General features: G+C 39.5%; 1 protein-coding gene across 1 annotated transcript in view; it reads right to left on the reverse strand.

The window, feature by feature from the left end:
• ctnnbl1 (catenin, beta like 1) overlaps window positions 1-26,440 on the reverse strand; it is a 303,435-nt gene that overhangs the window by 84,868 nt on the left and 192,127 nt on the right. Inside the window, exon 11 of the mRNA XM_073061344.1 lies at window positions 22,900-23,081. Within this exon, the coding sequence (XP_072917445.1) occupies window positions 22,900-23,081 (182 nt within the window). The remainder of the gene's footprint in view (window positions 1-22,899; window positions 23,082-26,440) is intronic.

A 26,440-nucleotide genomic window follows, 5' to 3' on the forward strand; every position in this document is an offset into this window, starting at 1 on the left:
TATACTCTTGGACAACCTTCCAAAACATTCCCAACAGGCACACCATCTAAGAGAAAGGGTTGATTAGGTGAGGAAAACATTTTATTTTCATCAATTAATTGGTGGTTTGAGCAGAATAAACAACTCATCCCCCCCACAAAACTTCAGTATAGAAAATTCATAAGATTCACCAACCACTGAATGAATAAGTTTCTCATTTCAGTTTTAAATAAAGGCACAAAGGGACCTGGGAGTCCTTCTGCAGGATTCCCTAAAGGTTAATTTGCAGGTTGAATCTGTGGTGAGGAAGGCAATGCAATGTTAGCATTTATTTCAAGTGAACGAGAATATAAAAGCAAGGATGTAATGTTGAGACTTTATAAAGACTGGTGAGGCCTCACTTGGAGTATTATGGCAGTTTTGGGCCCCTCATTTTAGAAAGGATGTGCTAAAGCTGGAGAAGGTTCAAAAATATTTTATGAAAATGATTCCAGGATTGAATGGCATGTCATATGGAATTCAGAAGAATGAGGGGTGACATCATTGAAACCTATCGAATGGTGAAAGGCCTTGATACAGCGAATGTGGATACGGTGTTTCCAACGGTGGGAAAGTCTGAGACTAGAGGACATAGCCTCAGAATAGAAGGCCACCTTTTTACAACAGAGAATCTGTGGAATTTGTTGCCACAGGCAGCTGTGGAGGCCAAGCGTTTAAGTATATTTAAGGCAGAGGTTGATATATTATTGACTGATTAGGGCATGAAGGGATATGGGGGAAGGCAGGTGATCAGAGCTGAGAGGAAAATTGGATCATCCATGATGAAATGGTGGAGCAGACTTGATGGGTCAAATGGCCTAATTCTACTCCTATATTTTATGGTCTGATGGTCTTAAATGGCCTACTGGTGAAGACAGTGACCTCTAGTTCTAGCCTTATTAGCTGGTGGAAAAATCCACCCTGCACTGACCTATTTTAACCTTCATGAGAATTTTGATTTTAATGAGATCTAATCTCAAGAGAGCAGAAGTCTAGCTTTCTCGTATGATAGACACACCATTTGTAGAAACCATTTTGTGAATGCTCACTGGACCCCTCCTCAGCAAGAATATTTCTATCTTAAATAAGGAGACAACATTGTCTGGCAGTACTTTGCAATTAAGCCCACATTAACAATATTAAACAGCTCTTAATATAATGCAATATACTAATTATATCCCTGAAACATTATCCCAAGAATTTGGGACAGATCCATATTCGGAGTCATTAAGAGACGTGGTCAAAAATTTAGTAAGGGAGGCTTGAAGGAGCATTTTAGAGCAGGAAAGGAACTGCAGTCCTCAAAGCCTCAGATGTGCAAAAATGTTGCGCAAGATGTCGAAGTCATAGGAGTACAGGGAATGAGGTGCACTGAAACTTAGAAGGGAAACTAAGTAGGCAAAGCAAACCCAAGAATGATAAGGCACCCAGCAGGAACACAAAGCAGATGAACTTTAGGGCATTGACCAACAGACTGTTACCATCACACAGGAGGTAAGAGAGGTAAGGTAAGAAGGACTGGCAACTTAAGATTCAAATGTAGAGCAATGAGGTGGGATCAAGCTTAAAGTAAAGGAGGAGGTGGCACTGTAATATTTATTATTGCAACTGACGGAGGATATAATAAGATGATGAAGACAAAATGAATGTAGATGCTGGAATCTATAACAAAAAAACAGAAGAACTCAGAACAAGGAGCATCTGTGGAGTCAACATTTTGGGTCCTTCACCAGAAATGAGAGGGAAGAGATTGGTATTATAGCAGCATGGGGGTTACTGTTAGGTACAGGCTTGTAGGTGACAGGTGGAACCTCATGGGAAGGGTATGATGGGTAGATGGGGTCAGATGGTGGGTGGTGGGAAGAGAAGGGGATGCGAAAGGTGAACAAAAGGAAAAGAAAGAGCAACACACAAAATACTGGAGGAATTCAACAGGTCAGGCAGCGTCTACAATAAACATTCGATGTATTGGGCCAAGACCTCCATCAGGGCTGGAAACGAAGCGGGAAGAAGCTAAATAAGATGATGGTGGGGAGGGGAACGAGTACAAGCTAGCAGGTAATAGGTGAAACCAGGTGAGGGAGAAGATGGGTGGGTGGGGAAGAGGGGAATGAACAGAGAAGCTGGAAGATGATAGGTGGAAGAGATAAGGGACTGAAGAAAGAGGAATCTGATAGGAGAGGAGAGTGGATCTTGGGAGAAAGGGAAAGAAGATAACCAAAGGAAGCTGATGGACTTGTGAGAAGGGAAGGGGTGAGAGAGAAGCCAGAATAGAGATTAGAAAAGAGAAGAGAGAGGGGGAGAAATTAACAGGATCTTCTGCAAAACAGTTGCCTGCTCTACAACTGGATTCATAAATGGAATGGAAGCAGTCCCATGGATATTGAATATAGTACACGGCGGTGGAGGAGATTTCTTGTGAATCCATGTCTCACCTGGAAATGCTGATTAGGTCCTGGAACGTGGTGAGGAAGGCGATGAAGGGATAGCTCCTACAGCTGTAGGGAAACTGCAACAGTGGCATGAACTAAAGAATAGAAATGAGGCAATAGATAGCAGGAGATAGGAGAGTAGATGTTTAGAAAAATAATAGAGACCTAAGTGTAACATGTTTATAGCAGCAGGAGATTTCAATTTCCCTGATATAAACTTGGATCACTTTAGTTTAAAAGATATAGAAAGAACAGAATTTTTAAAGTATATCCAGAGGAGAATTTGAGAGGTCCCACAAGATACATTATTAGACCTAGTGTAGTCAGCCAAATGATTGAAGTTTCAATTGGCGAGCATATTGGGGATAGTGACCATAATTCTGTAAGTTTCTAATTTAAATACATCCAATGCCTTGACCTCCATAGCAGTCTGTGGCAATGAATTCCACGGATTCACCACCTTCTGACTCGAGAAATTCTTCCGCATCTCTGCTCTAAAGGGATGTCCTTCTATTCTGAGGCTGTTCCCTCTGGTCCTAGATTCCCCACTATAGGAAATATCCCTTCCAAATCCACTCTAGCAGACCTTTCAATTTTCAATGGGTTTCAATGAGATCACCCCTTATTCTTCTAAACTCCACTGAGTACAGGACCACAGCCATCCTGTGCTCCTCCTACATTAATCCTTTCATTGCCAGGATCATTCTTGTGAACCTCCTCTGGATCTTCTCCAATGCCAGCACCCCCATTTCTTGCTGTTGCCATCAGGAAGAAGAAACAGGAGCCTCATGCTCACACCATGAGGTTCAGGAACAGTTATTACCTCTCAACAATGAGGCTCTTGAACCAGAGAGGATAACTTCACTTGCCCTAAGCAACACACACAAAATGCTGGAGGAACTCAGCAGGCCAGGCAGGATCTCTGGGAAAAAAGTACAGTTGATGTTTCGGACTGAGACCCTTTGGCAGGACCTTGGCCTGAAATGTTGACTGTACTTTTTTCCATAGGTACTGACTGATCTGTTGAGTTCCTCCAGCATTTTGTGTGTTGAACCTACATATGGACTTTTAGTGACTTGCTTACAAATTGGGTCATGTTGACATTCAAACAGATCAATCTTTCACCATTTAAAACAAAATTCATTGTTTCTCTGCTTTCTGCACCAAAATGGATAATATAATTTTTTTTTGTATTATACTGCATCTGTCACGTTTTAGCAAATTCACTTAGGCCATACCCCCTTGAGGCCTCTTTACATTCTCTTCCTATCTCTCAATCTTAGTGGTTGATAAAGACTGGGAATAGCTGAGGCCGAAGCACAGATCACTCCAGTACTCCAACTGGAGAATAACCCACTCTTCGTTTTTGTTCCAATAAGCAATTTTCAATCTACATCATTATATTTCCTCCAGCTGGATGCATCTGCAAAAAAACTCCAGCAGATTAAGCAAACAAAAATTTCCTTTCATAAATCCAAACCACTCTATTCAATTCTATTAACACACTCAATATCAAAGATTTAAAGAACAACTTGGATGGATTTTTATCTTAAGTTGAAAGTGCAATGCTTGAAAGAACCCACTTCCAACCAATTTAAAAAACCTTGTTTCCAAAGAAGAGAATAAACTTTCTACTGACACACCAGGACCCAGACTTCATTTGTAGCCTTTCATCAGTGGAATACAAATGATAATGAATGCTGAAAAATGTACTTAAGCACAGTATAAAAACACAGGTTTAAGATCTTGTTTGGAATAAGAGTGATGCTACTGATATACAGAGCAAGGCTTCAGGCATCGGTCATGAAAGATTTAAAGTAAAAGCTTCAAAATTTCAAATTCACAGAACTGCCTATACTGTATTTGAATCATTAAAGGTAGATGGGTTCCTGCTTCAAATAAAAACTAACTTAGAGACCTAGAATGTAAATTTTTCCAAAGAACAGAGCACCTGTCCAGGAGTTCAAACGTGTAATACATTTGAATGACATTGTAACAGCATAGCAAAAGTAATTGAAAAAGGACTAGGCATAAATTAACTCTGAACTTTGAAGGTCTCTGACATACCAGTATATTGGTGATTATACATCATAAATACATGCATCTCCACCAAATACACAGCTCTAGATCCAGAGAAGAGTCTCAGAAGTGATGAGCTGGAGTTGGGTCGCTCTGAACAAGGGTCGCCTTTGCTCACCACATTATTTCCAGGTCACTTAGGTTTTGGATTTGATCGTGCTCGAGGACTAGTGATGAGTTGTCACAGCAATGTCACAACATGAGGCTAATCAGGCCTCATGCAGCAAATTCTCAGGTTGCTTTGGTAACTTTGTTATTGCTCGAAGGTCTTTCGAACTAATGTTAAATTTATCTGACAAGGGGTGACATCATCGTCGAGAATGGCAGCTTAAGTCACTAGCTCCTCCGGAAAAACGTGTATTAAGCCCCATTAACCCGTCAAATATAATATTTTTCGAAAAATATTTGAACTGAAAAGAGGGGCAAGAATGGGGAGAAGAAATGGAAATAAAAAAAGCGACGTTGCGGAGCCTGCGTCCGAGAGGAGTGCAGCGAGCGGCTCTCCTACCCGACCGCGTGCTAGCGAGGCGGCTGCTGGGCCTCGTTCAGACGAAGCGGCAAATATCTGCGAAATCCTGAAAGAAATAATGAAGGTCCAGAAAGATATAAAGTTGCAGCTCTGTGATATTAAGGTAGAGCTCGCCAGCGTTAATCAAAACATAGCGGTGGCAGAGACTCGCATTGAGAAGGTGGAAGATTGCGCTCAAAACGTGGAACGGATACTCAGCAAGACAATAAAAATAATACATCACCAAGAAGGTAAACTGCTTGATCTGGAGAGAAGATCACGGTGGAAAAATATCAGAATCTACAACGTTCCCGAAGGAGCGGAGTTTGATGGAGTCTATGATGGAGTTTGTCGGAAAGTTACTGCAGGACGCGCTGGATCTTCCCCCCCGCTATGGAGCTGGAAGTCGAAAGAGCGTACCGCGCGTTAGTCCCAAAACCTACCCAGGATAGAAAGCCACGCTCAATTATAATTAAATTTCTTCGGTACAGCACCAAGGCAGAGATTCTACGAAGGGCCTGGGGTAAGAAGAGAGTGTTTTTAGAGGACAAATTAATATATTTCGACCAAGTTTACCTCTCCCCCCCGCGGTCCTCCAGAAACGCAAAGAGTACTCTGAAGTAAAGCGAGTATTAAAGCAAAATAAGATTAGATTTCAAACTCTGTACCCTGCTAAACTTCGAGTGTTTTATGACAACGGGACGCAGTTCTACCAGACAGTGAAAGAGGCGACTACAGACATGAAGGCCAGAGGGTTGCCCGTCAGCATAGCCAAATCAAAGGAAAGTCTGGCTGAGGAATTGTCCCGCTTGGCTTGGGAAATAGTGCGAGAAATGAGAAGGCAGGAGACGGGAGGAGGCCGAGAGAAACATATCAGGAAGAGACCAGGAGTTTCCCAAAGACAGTCCTCACCCCCCTTCAGAAGAGCCATAAGGTTTGGCTAACTTTAAAAATGTTGAGAAGCTAAAGAGAAGCAAAAGTACACGGTGATATACCTATCTCGATAAATGCTTATTATAATGTGGATTTTATATTACTTAGTTGTTATTCTTTATTCGCTCACTTACTCGTTTTTCCCCACCAAAATGAGAATATATATATATATGTATGTGTGCATATATGTGTATGTGTGTAATGTGCGTGTGTATATTTGTGTGTATGTATGCATATATATATATATTTGTGTGTGCATGTATGTATATATATGTATATATAGGAGGAGTACACAGGGAAATCTTTTCTGTGTAATGGATTTGTTCACTGACTTTTATGAATACTGCAATGGGGGCCCTCAACTCACAAATAGGAGGGGTTATCCCCCACAGCTAGACATTTCCTCCAGCTCAACGCAGGGTCATTTGCTAGAGACCTCAGCCTTGGAATCACGTTCGTTGCCATTTTTGTTATTATTTGAGTTTCTTGGTTCTTATTTGTTGATCGATTAAGTTTTATTCTAATTTCAATGATACATTGACAGATAAATACAGATGGCTAAGGACAAGGTAAAATTCATTTCTTTTAATGTAAATGGGCTATTAAATCCAATCAAACGTAAGACAATTTTATACAAAATGAAAAAAAACAAGCCCATGTAGTATATTTACAGGAAATTCATTTAAGTGATAATGAGCATAGAAAACTAAAGAGAATGGGATTCACTAATCTGTTTTTCTCCTCATATAAATCAGAACATAGGAGAGGAGTTGCTATTCTTATCTCAAGAAAGCTAAATTTTGAAAAAATATTCGAAATGGTAGATAAAGAAGGCAGGTATATTCTGGTAAGGGGGAATATAGACGGCAATTCAGATACTCTATTGAATATATACGCACCCCCGGGAAGTGATATTGGTTTCGTTCAGAAAATTACTGATATCACGGTAACGGAAATAGAAGGTCTCCTGATATGTGGGGGAGACTTAAATTTACAATTACAACCAAACTTAGACTCTTCCAATAGAAAAACCTATGAAACAAAATCTTTACAGAAGAAAGTTAATACACTTTTTAAGGATGTTGGTTTAATTGATATATGGAGAGACCTTTTCCCTGACAGAAGGGATTACACTCATTATTCTGCTCCACATTCTGTATATACAAGAATAGACTATTTCATAACATTTGAAAAGACAAAGACAAAATAAACACCTGTGGAATTGGGACAATAAATGTAAGTGACCATGCACCTATATATTTATCTGTTGATTTTGACCTACAACCAAAGAATACTATTTGGAAACTAAATTCAAGTCTACTCAATGATCCGTACTTTAAGGAACAAATTAAAAAAGAAATTGGTCTCTACTTAGAATTTAATGATAATGGAGAGGTTTCACCTCCCATTTTATGGGATACTCTGAAGGCGGTCTTAAGGGGGTAAATTATAGTGATATCTTCATATAAGAAAAAAATAAGGAATAAAACATTAGAGGAATTACAAAATAGGCTGAAGGAACTAGAGAAAAAACACAAATTGAATTTGGCACAGGATACATTAGGGGAAATTAAAAGAATTAGGAATGAAATAAATAATTTGGCTACGCAAGAAATCAGGAAAAAATTAATGTTTCTGAAACAGAGACATTATGAAAGTGGATCGAAATCTATGAAAATACTGGCATGGAAACTGAAAAAAAGATAGCAGAAAATACAATTCATAGAATTAGGGACCCAAGAACGAAAATGATAAAAAATAAGCTAAGTGAAATTCAAGAAGCTTTTGAAGTGTTTTACAAAACGCTATATTCTAAAGTTCCAGGGGGAAGCATAACCCAAATTGACACCTTCTTGAATTCTCTAGAGTTACCCACTTTAAGTGAAGAACAAAATAGGATGACTGCTGACATAACTGAAGTTGAATTAAAAGCTGCAATTAGTAGGCTTAAATTAAGCAAGTCACCAGGATCAGATGGGTATACGGCAGAGTGGTACCAATAATTTAAAAATGAGTTAATTCCTGTTTTACTCCCCACACTGAAGTGGGCTCTAAAAAAGGCACAAATGCCACCCAGTTATACTGAAAGAAGGCAAGGATAAAATGGAATGCGGGTCATTTAGACCAATATCCGTTCTTAATGTAGATTATAGGTTATTTACCTCCATCATGGCAAAACGATTAGAGGAGTTTCTACCGATACTGATACGTAATGATCAGACAGGTTTTATATGACAATGCCAGACTCAAGACAATATACAAAGGACACTTCACATTATGGATCATATACAAAAAAATAAAATGGAAGCAATAGTGATAAGCGTTGGCGCTGAAAAAGCACTTGATTCGGTTAATGGAATTTTCTTTACAGAGTTTTACATAGATTTGGTTTCCAAGACACAATTATTAAAACTATACAGACACTATATGACAATCCTACTGCTAGGATTAAAATCAATGGATATTTATCAAATAGTCTTACCCGAGAAAGGGGCATGAGACAGGGTTGTGCATGGTCACCGCTACTCTTCGCGTTATATCTGGAACCATTAGCTCAATACATCAGACAAAATGAAGATATCATGGGAATTACTATTAAAGGGACAGAGCATAAATTGGCTTGTTATGCGGATGACATTTTGATCTATCTAGGGCAACCAACATACTCTTTACCTAAATTGATGCAATCCTTTGAACAATAAGGTCAATTATCAGGATACAAGATCAACATATGATAAAACCCAATTACTTTCATATTACTATAGCCCACCAAGAGAAATTGAAAGTTGATACCCCGGGCATGGCACACAGAATCTTTCAAATATTTGGGTATCATTATGCCAAAAGATTTAGCAAAATTATCAGAATGTAATTATTAACCTTTATATAAAAAAATTAAGGAAGATGTGGCAAGATGGAACCTGATTCCTTTTTTCAGTATCAGTTCAAGGATTGAGTCTATTAAAATGAATATACTGCCCAGAATGTTATATCTCTTTCAGACCCTACCAATAGATATTAAACAAAATCAATTCAATGAATGGAACAAGATGCTATCAAGGTATATTTGGCAGGGTAAAAGGCCTAGAGTTCGTCTCAAAACTTTGCAATTAGCAAAGGAAAAGGGGGGATGGGGCTTGCCTTCTCTTAGAGATTATTATTTTGCAGCACAGTTGAGAGCTGTGATATGTTGGTGCAACCCATCATACGACGCTCAATGGAAAAACATTGAGGAGCGGGTACTTCCCATCCCCATACAAGCAACTTTGGCTGATAACAACCCGCAAAGGTACATAAATACTATTGATAACCCATGGGTGAAATTGACTCTTAAAATATGGAAAACCACTATAAAAGAATATAATCTAGAGGGAGATATTGCAATTCTTAAATGTTGTGCATATGACTGATTTTACACCAAATAAATTGGATGCTAGATTTAAGGACTGGACAGCTAAAGGAATAACAGTTCTTTGCAACATAATGAAAGAAGGAACACTGTTCAGTTTTGAAATGCTTAAAGAGAACCACTTATTAGAAAAACAAGATTTTTATCGGTATTTACAGATGCGACAATATGTTAATAAGACGCTTAGAAATGTAACCAAGCCAAATACATGCTTGATAGAGCTCTTTAGAAAAGCATATAATTCAGATAATGGTGGTAGAATCATTTCAAGTATGTATAAGGGTTGTCAAATCTTAAAACAGATTCAACTTCATACATTAAAACAAAATGGGAGAAGGAAGGAAGGATATTTATATCTGAGGAAGAACGGACAACAATATGGAGATATCAATGGAAGTGTACCAATTCACAGAAACGGAGGGAGTTTGGATGGAAAAACTTGCTAAGATATTTTATTACACCCTCTCAGAAATCCCATTATGATGGTAACCTCCCTGTTTGCTGGAGAAATTGCGGAAATCAAAATGTAAATCATCATATTTTTTGGGACTGCCCTGTTATCAAAAACTATTGGAGGGGGATACACAATGCCTTACAAGACATCTTTAAATGTGAAGTACCCTTAGAGAGTAAGACCATATATTTTGGATATATACCTCAAGAATGGTTGAAAAGAGATAAATATTTAATGAATATACTGTTGGTGGCTGGTAAAAAGACTCTTACTAGGAAATGGATATCACAGGAGAGCCCAACTTTAAACACATGGATGGAAATTACAATGGACATTTACAAAATGGAGAAGATAACAGCATCTGTTAATCATAAGCTGGAACAATTTGATTCATACTGGGAAAAATGGTTTAACTACATAATGCCTCATAGGCCTGATTTTATTCTCACAAATCAATGAATCTGTTGTAAAAAAAAATCACTCCTTACTTGTACATAGTTCTTTCCTTTTGCTTGTTTTTTCTTTCCACTCTTTTCTATAAGTGTATACCCCAGATAAATACTTTGTGGAGATTTTGTGATATATATGATTATATGGTATATATGTACAATGGCTGAAATACATCTTATGGAAATGCTTGTTTGATGAACTTCAATAAAAAAAATTACAAAAAAAATTTATCTGACAAGAATTAAGTACTGAAATTTACAGTAAAAAGTAGATGTAATATTTAATTTATAGCATAAGGCATTTTTAAACAAAGATCAGGGAAACTAAAGAAATTCACAACATATTACACCTGATTCTGATTCTGAAAGAAAACAATCCACTTACAAGATACAAGATTGTTTAATGTCATTTCCAATACACAAGTGTAAAGGAGAACTAAATAATTGTTATTCCAGATCTAATGCAGCACACAAAAAATGATAATAAATGTAAATATATGAGATAGCTTATATACTTCTCCAAATACATCTCCTCGGTCCAAATACACAACTGTGTAACTGGGTGTTAAACTTGCTAACCAACAGATCTCAAGACAGTCAGCATGCACAACTGCTCCTCCATCCCCAATCATCCTCAACACTAGTGTCCCCCAGGGTTGTGTGCTGAGCCCGTTGCTGTATGACTGCACAGCCAAACACCCGAGCAATCACACTGTCAAGTTCGCCAATGACAAGGCAGTGGTGGGGCTCATCAACAATAATGATGAGATGCCCTAAGATGAGGTAAATAACTTTTCCTCGATGTTAACAAGACAAAGCAGATGGTTATCGACTTCGAGAACTGCAAGCAGTTTCAAACTTCTGGGAGTACACATCTTTACAATCTGTCATGGTCCTAGAACACATCCTACACAATCAAGAAAACTCACTAGGGTCTCTACAATGTAAATGGGATGTGAGTGGTGCATTCCAGTCCTGGTTCTCATATCCATTCAAACGAGTGGAGCTGTTAACTAAGGGCCAGAAAGTGCACATGGACCCTGGAACCCAGTATATTCCTGAGCCCCAGCAAGTCAGAAACAATGGCTAATTCCTGACATCAGTTCTGCAAAGTCAGAGGTGAGATAATGCATGGAGGACCTCAGTAACAGTTTTCCATGAAGACATGGGTAAACAGGAAACATGATTTGGAACATTACTTAGTCATTATTTCCAATGTTTCAGACGGAAACCCTTACCACAATGGAGATATGGAACTGGGTTGGGTTGATCAGGAAGATACATATTGTTGAATGGTCCAACCTGAGCAGTATAGAGTGAGGTACATTGGAGGGCTTTGGTGGTGGTAATGGAGGGATAAAAAATGGATGAAATATAACAACTCGATCACTTTCCTGGACAATCTCCACGTCCTCCAAATCCCTAAAAGACCAAACATCTACTGACCTTATTTATATTGACCTTTACTAGAACGTTACCTGGGTTTCAGCACCTAAGTTACAGAGAAAGGTTGAACAAGAAAGGTTCTACCTTCTTTAGAGGGTAGAAGGTTGAGGGGAGACTTGATAGAGGTATTTAAAATTATGAGGGGGATAGATAGGCTTTTTCCATTGAGAGTAGGGGAGATTCAAACAAGAGGACATGAGTTGAGAGTTAGGGGGCAAACGTTTAGGGGTAACACGAGGGGGAACTTCTTTACTCAGAGAGTGGTAGCTGTGTGGAACGAGCTTCCAGTAGAAGTGGTATATGGACAGGAAAGGAATGGAGGGTTATGGGCTGAGTGCAGGTTGGTGGAACTAGGTGAAAATAAGCGTTCGGCACAGACTAGAAGAGCTGAGATGGCCTGTTTCCGTGCTGTAATTGTTATATGGTTATATACATAAACAGCAATGGTAATAGCCACAAATCTGAGGGAGAGAATACCAAAGATGCACAACCCTCTGATGGATGTTGGTTAAGGGTGACTCTAGGTACAGATCTGATCTGTGCCTTGTCCTGCCGATTGTGATGCTTCAGCATCAAGCTCACTGGCACCCTTGAATGTCACCATGGCCTTGTCTCTACTACAAGATGTACAGTGAAATGTATTGTTTGCATCAATGACCAGTACAGCCCACAAGTGTCACCATGCCCACAATTCAGTAGCCCAAAGCTGCATGTGCTTGGATTGTAGGAGGAAACCCACAGGCGCAGGAGGGAAGGCAAAGGAGTGGGAGAGCTATAGTGATAGGGGATTTGATTGTAAGGGGAACAGATAGGCGTTTCTGCTGCCGCAAATAAGACTCCAGGATGGTATGTTGCCTCCCTTGTGCAAGGGTCAAGGATGTCTCTGAGCGGCTGCAGGACATTCTGGAATGGGAGGGTGAACAGCCAGTGGTCGTGGTGCACATAGATACCAATGATATAGGTTAAAAAACGGGATGAGGTCCTACAAGGTGAATTTAGGGAGTTAGGAGATAAACTAAAAAGTAGGACCACAAAGGTAATAATCTCTGGATTACTACCAGTGCCATGTGCTAGTCAGAGTAGAAATAGGAGGATATTTCAGATGAATACGTGGCTTGAAAAATGGTGCGAGGGGGAGGGATTCAAATTTCTGGGGCATTGGAACCAGTTCTGGGGGAGGTGGGACCGGTATAAACAGTCTGCACTGTCTATTGGGTCCAGTCTGCACCTGGGCTGGACTGGAACTAATGTCCTAGGGGGAGTGTTTGCTACTGCTGTTCAGGAGGCTTTAAACTAATATGGCAGGGGGATGGGAACAAGTGCAGAGACAGAGGGGTGTAAAATGAGGGTAGAAGCAAAAAGTAGTAAGGTGAAAAGTAAAAGTGGCAGGCAGGCAAATCCAGGGCAAAAAGCAAAAAGAGCCACTTTTCAACATAATTGTATAAGGGCTAAGAGTGTTGTAAAAATAAGCCTGAAGGCTTTGTGTGTCAATGCGAGGAGCATTCGTAACAAGGTGGATGAATTGAATGTGCAGATAGTTATTAATGAATATGATATAGTTGGGATCACAGAGACATGGCTCCAGGGTGACCAGGGATGGGAGCTCAACATCCAGGGATATACAATATTCAGGAGGGATAGACAGGAAAGAAAAGGAGGTGGGGTAGCATTGCTGGTTAGAGAGGAGATTAACGCAATAGAAAGGAAGGACATTAGCCTGGAGGATGTGGAATCGATATGGGTAGAGCTGCATAACAGTAAGGGGCAGAAAACGCTTGTGGGAGTTGTGTACAGGCCACCTAACAGTAGTGGTGAGGTTGGGGATGGCATTAAACAGGAAATTAGAAATGCGTGCAATAAAGGAACAGTAGTTATAATGGGTGACTTCAATCTACATATAGATTGGGTGAACCAAATTGGTAAGGGTGCTGAGGAAGAGGAATGTATGCGGGATGGTTTTCTGAACCAACATATCGAGGAACCAACTAGAGAGCAGGCCATTCTAGATGGGGTATTGAGCAATGAGGAAGGATTAGTTAGCAATCTTGTTGTGCGAGGCCCCTTGGGTAAGAGTGACCATAATATGGTGGAAGTCTTCATTAAGATGGAGAGTGACATAGTTAACTCAGAAACAAAGGTTCTGAACTTAAAGAAGGGTAACTTTGAAGGTATGAGACATGAATTAGCTAAGATAGACTGGCAAATGATACTTAAAGGGTTGACGGTGGATATGCAATGGCGAGCATTTGAAGATCACATGGATGAATTCTTATAGCATTTTTTGAAGATGTAACTAGTAGAGTGGATAGGGGAGAGCCAGTGGATGTGGTATATTTAGATTTTCAAAAGGCTTTTGACAAGGTCCCACACAGGAGATTAGTGTGCAAACTTAAAGCACACGTATTGGGGGTATGGTATTGATGTGGATAGAGAATTGGTTGGCAGACAGGAAGCAAAGAGTGGGAGTAAACGGGACCTTTTCAGAATGGCAGGCAGTGACTAGTGGGGTACTGCAAGGCTCAGTGCTGGGAGCCCAGTTGTTTACAATATATATTAATGATTTAGACGAGGTTAATTAAATGCAGCATCTCCAAGTTTGCGGATAACACAAACTAGCTGTGTTAGCTAGCTAGGTGTTAGCTGTGAGGAGGATGCTAAGAGGATGCAGGGTGACTTGGATAGGTTAGGTGAGTGGGCAAATTCATGGCAGATGCAATTTAATGTGGATAAATGTGAGGTTATCCACTTTGGTTTCAAGAACAGGAAAACAGATTATTACCTGAACGGTGGCCGATTAGGAAAAGGGGAGATGCAACGAGACCTGGGTGTCATTGTACACCAGTCATTGAAGGTGGGCATGCAGGTACAGCAGGCGGTGAAAAAGGCAAATGGTATGTTGGCATTCATAGCAAAAGGATTTGAGTACAGGAGCAGGGAGGTTCTACTGCAGATGTACAAGGCCTTGGTGAGACCGCACCTAGAATATTGTGTGCAGTTTTGGTCCCCTAATCTGAGGAAAAACATTCTTGCCATAGAGGGAGTACAAAGAAGGTTCACCAGATTGATTCCTGGGATGGCAGGACTTTCATATGAAGAAAGACTGGATCGTCTAGGCTTAATCTCACTGGAATTTAGAAGACTGAGGAGGGATCTTATTGAAACATATAAAATTCTAAAGGGATTGGACAGGCTAGATGCAGGAAGATTGTTTCCGATGTTGGGGAAGTCGAGAATGAGGGGGGTCACAGTTTAAGGATAAAGGGGAAGCCCTTTAGGACCAAGATGAGGAAAAACTTCTTCACACAGAGAGTGGTGAATCTATGGAATTCTCTGCCACAGGAAACAGTTGAGGCTGGTTCATTGGCTATATTTAAGAGGAAGTTAGATATGGCCCTTGTGGCTAAAGGGATCAGAGGGATCAGAAAGCAGGTACAGGGTTCTGAATTGGATGATCAGCCATGATCATACTGAATGGCGGTGCAGGCTTGAAGGGCCGACTGGCCTACTCCAGCACCTATTTTCTATGCTTCTATGTCATGGGGAGAACATACAAACTCTTTACAGACAGCGGTGGAGTTGAATCCCTGATAGTTGATAACTGGCGCTGTAGAAGAGTTATGCTAACCGTCATGCTGCTGTGCTGCTTATTGCAAGTTCATTTCTAATGAACAGACTACATTCCCCCCAGCAAGTAATGTTGTTGATCAAAGGGCTGCGGCAATGGTGAGAGCCCTCTCCAGCTGGAGACTGGAAGAGTGAAGAAACAACTTTTCAGTATCAAATATGTCAACCCTTCTCTTAATCTATTGCCTTAACAAAGTCACTTCTCTTTCTTTTATATAAGCTCCAACTAATATAGGGCAAATTTTCTCCTGTCCATCCAAAAAACTGTTTATGCTGCACAGACTTAAAGACGATTTTTTTCTTAATCCAACCCTGGGGACACCAACCAAAACAGCATACCATAAGCAGTATCTCACTGAAACTCTGCATGAATTCATATTATTTTTTCACCATTCAGAAATTCCATTTGCCTGTTTTTTTCTACAAAATTGAATACCTTCATACTTCATTATAATCCAGTTTCCATTTTCTTCCTACACACTTAATCTGCCTCTCAATGCACAAGACTCTTTTTTTAAATTAGAGTTCATTTTTTCACCTATGATCTGTAAGATCTGTAAACTTGGTATATCTCTTCATACAAAACATTAACATAAATAGCATATAGTTACATACCCATTGATACTCTTAGAAAATGGTAGTCAAAATGAAAAATCCTTATCATTTTCTGTCCTTTAATCAATCCTGTAAACATGCTAATCCAAATATATATCATCCAACAGTTCTCCCCATCGACACTCAGAAATATAGGCTGGAAAAGATTGATTAGATTTGCCAAACACAGCATTTCTTTCATAAAAACATGTTGTCTGTATTAAATCACATAGAACTCTCAGTACCCAGTCACCAGGTCCTTAAAATTGGATTACATTACTTTTCTGGTATCTGACATCATGCTTACCACTTTAGAATTTTCCTGTCATTTCTCGAATTGCAGTGTTAGTCTCACTCTTAGTCTGGTGGGCTACTGCAGAATATAGTGTTGTGGAATATCACCAATGCATTCAACACCATTCAAGGTTTTTGGAACGTAAGTTATCAGGCTTAAGCTATTAATCAAGGACCAACTTTATTTGCCATATACATTTACAGTAGTCTGAAAATTTGCTGTAAAGGGTTAGCATAATGTGCAATAAAAAAAATTCAACTATTATAATGATAAAGTTGGAGGTTAAAGTACAAATATGGAATAAAATGTCTCCCAAGGTAATAAATTCCTCACTTTCAGGTCACCCTATTCTATTTTCCATAATAATAATATTAATATTTCTCAATTTCTTTATTGCACAATAATTATTCCTGCCTTTGTTTCTTTTAGACTCATTTTTATTTTTACCCCATGTATTTCTGGATGCATGAGGATATTTTACAAGTACTTTTACTTCCTATTATTTCTCTAATGTACTACAATACTTCAGCATATGCACCACAAACAATACAACAATTCTGGCCTAAAACGTTTATATAGATTCATCAATGCATTTTGATTTTTATATTCTCTCATGCTTGCCATAAACCCCAGAGTTCCATTACTTTTAATGGGCAAGGTCATGAAGCAAAACTATTGGACGCCTGAACATGCTGAGTTCTGAAAGAGAATTCCACAAGGTTCAGATTTAGTACTAATCTCTCAACAGGATCTGTACCATGAGAATAAACAAGGCAAAATGAGATTGATACGGACTTGAATGAAAATACACACTAAAACCAACGCTTAGCAATAAATAAAAGCTTCATATCAATTTCCTCTCCATAGTGGTTGCCTGCCTAGGGTACAGTAGAACAGCAGGTGATTTGTTAGACTGGGATCTAGAACCCTGGGCTTTTTATCTAAAGAAAAGCTTGAGTTGCACCACAGAAACTGGGAACTTGTGGTTAAGTAAATCTCAAAATAGAATCAGTATCAGACAAGTCAGTGGCACTTTATTAAGGTACAGTACATTTGTACACTTGCTCATTAATGTAAAATTATAATCAACCAATCATGTGGCAGCAACTCAATGCATACAAGCATACAGATGTGGTCAAGAAATTCAGTTGTTGTTCACACCAAATATCAGAATGAGGAAGAAATATAATCTAAGTGACTTTTACTGTGAAATAATTATTGGTGGCAAGGGATGGTTTGAGTATCTCAGAAACTGCTGATCTCCTGGGATTTTCACACATAGCAATCTCTATGGTGGGATAAAACCATCCAGTGAGCACAGTTCTGTTGACAGAAGAGAATGGCCAGACTGGTTCAAGCTGACAGAAAGGTGACAGTAACACTAATAACCACTCATTATACAGTGATGTGCAGAAGAGCAACTTGAACTCACAACATGCTGAACCTTGAAGTGGATGTGCTCCAGCAGCAGAATACCACAAACATATACTCAGTGGCACTTTACTAGGTACAGTGACCATGATGTACCAGTTTTCCATAAAAACTCATTCAATTCACTAGTACCTTTCAGAGAAGCAAGTCTACCATGTGAACCCAATCCAGCCTATGTGTCTTTAAAGACTATAAATCTTTAATTGTGTTGCAGAATGGACCAACAAACATTTCTGTTGAAGGGAAATTAAGGGTGGTCAATAAATTCATGTGAAAAAAAGGTTTTTGATTGGAATCAAAATAACAAGAGTAAAGAATGCAGTATGTCATTTTGCTTGCATCTAAAAATCATTATACTTGTTACTAAGAGAACAACTAAGTAACTGACAGTGTGGGTTTTAGCAGATAATTGCATTAAGATTTGATTGCTACATATGATCTAATAAACAAAACGTTTTTATACAGGATGGAAAGAAATCAATGTTGCCATGGCTATCTGTCAATAAGCTTTATTGGTGGTTTCTTGCCAATACTGTTTATAATGTGATTTTCTTCAGAGCGTTTTGTTGCAGCCAAATTGAAATTCTCGGTTTATATTTCCATTCATTGTGTACTGCACTTCAATTATTTTAGCTGAAACCCAATGACACGGAACAGTATCAATGAAAGAACAAAGAACAATCCTAGCTATTTTGACGGGATATATTGGGAACTGTTTTTTTTTTAATTGCAAATTTGTAGATTGGTTTTGTGAGCCGTGTTAAGAGAAGGAACACAACTGAAATTCATTTTACTGGGAAAAATATCAGCTTCCTTTCCAAATTGCATAAAAAAGTGATGAGGTTAGGAGAAAGCTGAATGAAAAAAATCTGCTATTTAGAGATTAACTATTTGAGGTAGAAGTTCATATAGATTAGTTTAGGTTTGATTTATTCATCACATGTTTATCAAACATACAGTGAAATGTGCTGCTTGCGATAACAACCAACAGTCTGAGGAAATGCTGGGGGTTGCCCGCAAGTAGCACCATCATATCATACCCACAATTTGAGCTTTGTTCTAAGAGTCCAGAGTTAAATAACTTGGTGACAGCTGATATTGAACTAACTAGCAAGTTGTCCCGTCCCAATAATCAACAAGTATTTCTTATAATGTGATAGAGTGCAAGAAAATATGATCAGGGAAAGTGCAGGTGACTCTTCAAGCCCCACCCACCGTTTCATATGATTATGGTTATTTTGCTGTAGTCCTGGATTATTCCTTTGTACTAGTTCCCATAGCCCTCAATTCCCTCATTTTTCAACATTCTAACTATTTCCTCTTCAAATATCTCCAATTATCTAGCTTACAAAAGACATAAGACAGAATTAGGCCATTTGGCCCACTGAGTGTGCTCCACCATTCCATCATGGCTGATTTACTAACCCTCTCAAAACCATTCTTCTGCCTTTTCCCTGTAACTTTGGACATTCTTACTAATTAAGAACCTATCAAACTCTACTTCAGTGACTTGGCCTTCACAATTGTAGGGAGCATTGAATTTCACAGAGTCAGCACCCCCATCTAAAGAAATTCCTCCTCATCTTTGTTCATAAGAACATAAGAAATAGGAGCAGGAGTAGGCCATCTGGCCCGTTGAGACTGCTCTGCCATTTGACAAGATCATGGCTGATCTGCCTATGGACTCATCTCCACCTACCTGCCTTTTCCCCATAACCCTTAATTCACTACTATGCAAAAATCTATCCAACCTTGTCTTAAATATATTTTCTGAGGTAGCCTCCACTGCTTCATTGGGGAGAAAATTCCAGATTCACTACTCTTTGGGAAAAGCACTTCCTCCTCATCTCAATCCTAAATCTACTCCCCCGAATTTTGAAGTTATGCCCCCTAGTTGTAGTCTCACCTGCCAGCGGAAACAACATTTCTGCCTCTATCATATCTATCCCCTTCATGATTTTATATGCTTCTATAAGATCTTCCCTCATTCTTTTGAATTCCAGCAAGTATAGTCCCAGGAGACACAATCTCTCCTCATTGTCTAACCCCCTTATCTCTGGAATCAAGCTGGTAAACCTCCTCTACACCGTCTCCAAAGCCAGTATATCCTTTCTCAAGTAAGGACACCAAAACTGCATGCAGTACTCCAGGTGTGGCCTCACCTGGACCCTGTACAGTTGCAGCATAACCTCCCTGCTGTTAAATTTAATCCCTGTAGCAATGAAGGCCAACATTCCATTTGTCTTTTTGATAGCCTTCTGCACCTGCAAACTAACCTTTTGCGATCCATGCACAAGCACCCCGTCCCTCTTGCATGCTGCAATTTTTTACTGTTTAAATAATAATCTGCTTTAATTTTTCCTCCCAAAGTGGATGACCTTACACTTACCAACATTGTACTCCATCTCTCTGCAAACTCTCTGTATCTTCTGCACAATTTGCTTTTCCACTCAATTTAGTGTCATCAGCAAATTTAGATCAGCAAACTCGTCCCCACTTCCAGATCGTTAGTGTATATCATGAACAGTTGCGGGCCCAGCACCGACCCTTGTGGCACACCACTTACCACTGACTGCCAGCCAGAGAAACACCCATATATCCCAACTCTCTGCTTTCTATTAGTTAACCAATCCTCTATCCATGCTAATACATCACCCCCAACTCTATGCATCTTATCTTAATGGATAAATCTTTTGTGCGGCACCTTATTGAACGCCCTCCGGAAATGCAAGTAAATAACATCCATCTGTTCCCGTCTATCCACTGTGCTTGTTATATCCTCAAGGAACTCCAGTAAGTTTGTCAAACAGGACCTGTCTTTGCTGAATCCATGCTGTCTGCCTGATGGATCCATTTATTTCCAGATGCTTCACTATTTTTTCTTTAATGATAGCTTCAAGCATTTTCCCAACTACTGATGTTAAACTAACTGGCCTATAGTTACCTGTCTTTTACTTCCATCCTTTTTTGAACAGTGGCATGACATTAGCCATCTTCCAATCTGCTGGGACCTGCCCAGAGTCTAGAGAATTTTGGTAAATTATCTCCAAGGCTCTACTATAACTTCTACCATTTCATTCAGTACCCTGGGATGTATTCCATCAAGACCAGGAGACTTATCTATCTTCAGGCCCACAAGTTTGCTCAGCACTACCTCTTTAGTGATAACTATTGTATTGAGGTCCTTATCTCCCAGACTGGCTCAAGCTGAGAGGAAGGTAACAGTAACATTACAACAGTGGGGTGCAGAAGAGCATCACTGAATACACAACACATCGAACGTTGAAGTGATTGGGCTACAGCAACAAAAGATCATAAACACATACCCACTGGGCACTTTATTAGGGATAAGAGGTACCTCATAAAGTGGCCAATGGAAGTATATGTAATGATTAGTTCTAGTTTCAAAAGTCTATTGATTATTCTAACTACAATGAAAATTTTTAACACTTTCAAACCAATCTAATATCCAAATCTCGACCTGGCACTGTCATTTTTGACTGGAGTTTCATTTGCCATTATTTAATGTTTCAGATCTTGATGCACTCACAAGAATGCTCTGGTTTTCCATTTCCATTTCAAAGTGGATAACTTTACACTTTTCCAGATTATGTTCCATCTGCTTTGTACCTGCATCAACACATAGTGCCACCTAGTTCAACATCATTGGTAAACTGGCATATATTATATCTGTTCCAATGTTTGATCGATCTATCATGTTAATTAGAGAACTTCTATCGAAGTTTATAAGATTATGAGAGACATAGATAAAGCCACCATCTTTTCAGAACAGAATCAAGGTATAACAGCACTGGCATATATCCTGATATTTTGCTTTGTGGCAGCGGTACACTGCAATACATAATAATAAAAACTATATTATATTTATATAAATTATATTAAGTGATTATTAAAAATATAATTAAGTAAGTAGAGTAAAAAGAGAAATAGTGAGGTAATGTTCATGGCTTCATTGTCCTTTCAGAAATCTGATGTGGAGGGGAAGAAGCTGTTCCTGAATGGTTAAGTGTGTGTCTTCAGGATTCTGTATATCCTCCTTGATATCAGCAATGAGAAGAGAGTATGCCCTAGGTGATGGGGTCCTTAATAATGGTGCCCCCTTTTTACGGTTTTGAGGACATCCTCGATGCTGATGGAGCTGGCAGTTTACAACTTTCTGCAGCTTTTTCCAATCCTCTGCAGTAGTTCCTCCATACCAGGCAGTGATGCAACCACTTAGAATGTTCTCCACAGTAAATCTATAGAAATTTACAAGTGTCTGTGGTGACAAATTAATTTTCCTCAAACTCTTAACAAAATATAGCTGCTCAAAACACAAAAATACAACTGCAGATGCTGTGGATCAAAGAATACATACACAACGCTGGAAGAACTCAGCAGGTCAGGCAGCATCCGTGAGAAAAGAGTAGCCAACGTTTCGGGCCGAAACCCTTCATCAGGAATGGGGGGAAGAGAGGGCCAAAGCCCAGTAATAGAGATAGGGGAGAGGGTAGGGCCTAGAGGCGCCAGGTGGAAAACCAATCAGAGGAAAGATAAAGGGGGGAGGGGGAGGGGATAAGCATGAAATAACTGTAGAGATAAAGAAGCAGGAAGTTGAAAGGGGAGAGAGGCAGAGGGGGATCTGGGATAGGGGAAGGTGGAGGGGGAGGGAATTACCAGAAATTGGAGAATTCAATGTTCATACCACCAGGCTGGAGGCTACCCAGACAGTAGATGAGGTGTTGCTCCTCCAACCTGAGTTTGGCCTCATCATGGCAGTAGAGGAGGCCATGTATGGACATATCAAGATGGGAATGAGAGGCAGAGTTGAAGTGGGTGGCAAGCGGGAGGTCCTGTCTATATATATGCTGTCGTGTCTTCTTTGTAATTGTATCGGTATTTTGGGCTCAGATATGTTGACAGCCAGGAACTTGAAACTGCTCATCCTTTCCATTTCTGATCCCTCAATGAGGATAGCAGGGGGTCCCAGAGTGGACCCCTGTAGAACACTGCAAGACACCAACCTCCAGGCAGTAAATGCTCTATCTACAACCATGCTCAAGACAATTCTAAATATTTTTTGGAAATATTTGAAGTAGAGCTTTCATGAAGAGAGGCTCAAACTGTGCAACTGTGATTATTGTCAGTGGGTAATTATTCTATCATTATTCAAAACTATTTTTCAATTTTACAAAAAATTTTGGTAACATCAAAGAATCCAACTTACCTTCATGTTCTTTTTCTGTCATTCCAGCTTTCTTCATTTTCTTTGGTGTTTTCATAAAAAGGGGAAATATTGTCCTCAGTCCAAGGATATCTACAAACTTGTGACAGTTATCGGACCCTTCAGGGCCGATCACAGCATGGTCCAACACCTTTAAAGCACTGGCGCGAGACATCTTCTTTTCCCTATGAAACAAATCGTAAAGGTTTGATTAAAACACTATATCATATGCAGTGATTAAGAAGATTTCTGTAAAAATTTTAAGACTTGCTTCAAATCCTACTTATAGTTAAACTTCAGAAATCTGGCACTTTTGGGATGTTGATAGTCAGAGACCAGCAGATTTTCCGGGCTACTGGATGTTACTTGTATTCATACACCAAATACTTTTTTTAAGACAAGTTACATAGTAGGGGAACAAATATCTCAATGAACCCATTATTTAAAGGATGTAGGAAATATAGAGGTGCTCTGGCTGTGGCCTCTGGATGCAGTCCCGCCTAGGTTCCTGACCCCGAGCTCTAGACCTTAACCCTGGCCCCAGCAGCACAACCAGCCTGTAGTTGTAGATCCCTGACACTGCCAGTACACACCCATTCACACTTTGGGCCCCCAGCTCTCATTGCAGACTAATTAATGTACCAGGTGCTGATCCGTCACAACATCTGAATAATCAGGTGCTGGAGTTAGACTGTAATATGAGGATTATTTCTTTATAGGCCACAGCTATTTTTTAAGAACAACTCCACATTTGAGACCGCCACAATGAAGCAGAATTGTCACTAATGTTTCCATAGGAGATGTGAAATATTCTTGGATGCAAATGTAAACGTGTGGATCCATTTGATTATGGGCAAGCTGGCATTAAATGAAAATCAAAATACTGTAGATGCCGGGATCATGGATTAAAAAAAACATTGTTGGAACTCAATGAGTCAGGCAAAGGGATGGCTGACATCATGGATGAGACTCCTTTTTAGGACCATCAAGGTTCAATGTGATTTTCCATTGTAAACTATTTAAACACATTTGCTTTTGCTTAAAGAGCACTTTTCCATTTTTCTTCAATTGTCTGTGAGATTAATTGAAGACAGTGTGGCAGCATAATTTTGATCCAAAATCAAAACAAAACAATTGTCGACAGTCTTTGTCCCCATGGAGTTGTTATTCTTGCATGGCATACCCACAGCTCCAATGATTGCTCCAAAGAGTCAAATTCCTTAATTCAATCTTTTATTAACAATTAGCAAACATACAATTAAGTAATACTGAATGTTATCTTGGCAGTCAGCAAAGTTATGATCTCCGCAGTGCCAAACTGCAAACTGTCAAGAAGTAAGTATGCATACATAATTTTTCTCCTGTGGCATTTACTACACCCCCACTAGTGAACAGTTACCACAATACACATAATAAATGTACAGCACAAAACACATGGCTGGATGGTATATAGATGGTATGAACAAAATAATAGTATGTACCTTCCAAAATGAAACTGTTATGGCCCTTCTCGTCTCTTAAACTAAAAGGAAAAGTGAATTGCTAAGGAAATATTGATCAACCGCATACAGTGCCTTGTAAAAGTATTCAGCCCCCAACCTTTTGTTCATGTAAATGAGTATTACAACCAGGGATTTTGATCAATTTAACTCTGAATTTTTATTTATGTATCACATGCTTCTTTTATCACAGCAGAGCCCTAAAATAGAGAAAATTGTAAAGCATGAAAAACCAAAAATTCAAAGAAAAAGAACTGTCTGCATTTCAAAAGGTTTCATCCCCCTTTGTTCAGTACTTAGTTCAACCATCCCTCACAACTATTACAGCCAGTAGTCTTTTTGAATAAGTTTGCACAACGCGATGGAACAAGATTTGCCCATTCTTCTTTGCAAAATTTTTCAAGCTGTGGCAGGTTAGTTGGGAAACAACCTTGAGGTCATGCCAGAGATGTCCAATCAGGACTTTGACTGGACCACTCAAAGACATCAATTTTCTTCACCTGAAGCCACTCCATAGCTGCTCTGGCAGTGTGCTTGGGTTGTTGTCCTGCTGAAAGACGAACTTCCTACCCTGATTAAGCTTTCTGGCAGAGGCTAGCAGGATCTCTCCTTATTTAGCAGCATTCACCGTCACATCAATTCCGACCAGATTTTTAGTACATTGTTGACAGGTTTTGGAATGTTTCTTTTGATTTGACATGATGCATAATGTTATTCAGATTAGCTAAAAAAATCCTACTTCAAAATATTTTAAATTTAGAAAGTGAGACTGTAAAATGTTAACACAAGGAAATCTGCAGATGCTGGAAATTCAAGCAACACACACAAGACCCTTCGTCAGGACTAAATGAAAGAAGAGGTAGCAAGAGATCTCTTACTATCTCTTCTTTCAGCTAGCTAGTCCTAGCGAAAGGTCTCAGCCTGAAATGTCGACTGTACTTCTTCCTATAGATGCTACCTGGCCTGCTGTGTTCCACCAGCGTTTTGTGTGTGTTGCAGTAAAATGTTAAATAGTCGTGGAGGCTGGATACTTATTCAAGGCACTGTAACATCCCAAAAGAGCTGCGAATAAGCAGCTAATTAGGTATACAGGGAAAGTGGCTCATTAGCAGCAGACTTCATGGCCTTATTGAGGAGAACATGATTCTCCTGTGTGGCATAACCAGAGGCACAGGCAAGCAATCTGAGAAGGAAGCAACACAGAATAAGGATAGTTAGACATTTTCAGCTGACAAGGAAATTTTTGTCATAGATATTTTGTTTTTCTTTTAAAGAGATCACCTTATCTTAATTGCTGCTTGAATCCTGATACTAAAAAGCCCTGTTTTTAGCTTCCATTATTGGTGTCCATCTTTACAAGTCTTCCCTCAGATACTTCTCTTTCATTAATAAGGAGCAATGTTTGTAAGTTTTATCCAGTGTGGACCTATTTGCACCATAAATGAATCTAAGTGCCTGCCCACTCCCTTTTCTTAAAGGCTTCATATTAAAAACAAAGGAGTCAATATTAAATGCTCAACTGAACTGAGGCGAATATTAACCCCTCAACTGACATGTGTGAAATCTTATCTGGTCATCATTTTATTGCTGCTTGTGATAGTATTGTTTGCCTTATTGCTCTCAATATATATCAACAACAATTCCAGATTTTATCTTGGGATATGAAACACAGAATAGTACAGCAACCTACAAACCATTCAGCCCACGATGTTGTGCTGGCTGATCATTCTAACCCTTCTCTCCTACATATCCCTCCATTTTCTTTCATCCAAATTGCCTATCTAAGAGCCTCTTAAATGTCCCTAATATATCAGCCTCTACCACTACCAGGAGAGAAGGATATGTGGCAATGTGCTCCATGCACTTATCACTCTGTGTTAAAAATCTACTTCTGATATCCCCCTATACTTCTGTCCAATTACCTTAAAATTATGCCCTCTTATACTGGCCTTTGCCGGCCTTAGTGCTATGGGGGGGGGGGGGGGGGTGTTTAAAACAAGATTTGCAGGGGGATGGGAACTACAGTGCCAGAGTAGACAGTGGAG

The sequence above is a fragment of the Hemitrygon akajei genome, chromosome 11 (genome assembly GCF_048418815.1).
Source record: "Hemitrygon akajei chromosome 11, sHemAka1.3, whole genome shotgun sequence".
In the NCBI taxonomy this organism is placed as follows: domain Eukaryota; kingdom Metazoa; phylum Chordata; class Chondrichthyes; order Myliobatiformes; family Dasyatidae; genus Hemitrygon; species Hemitrygon akajei.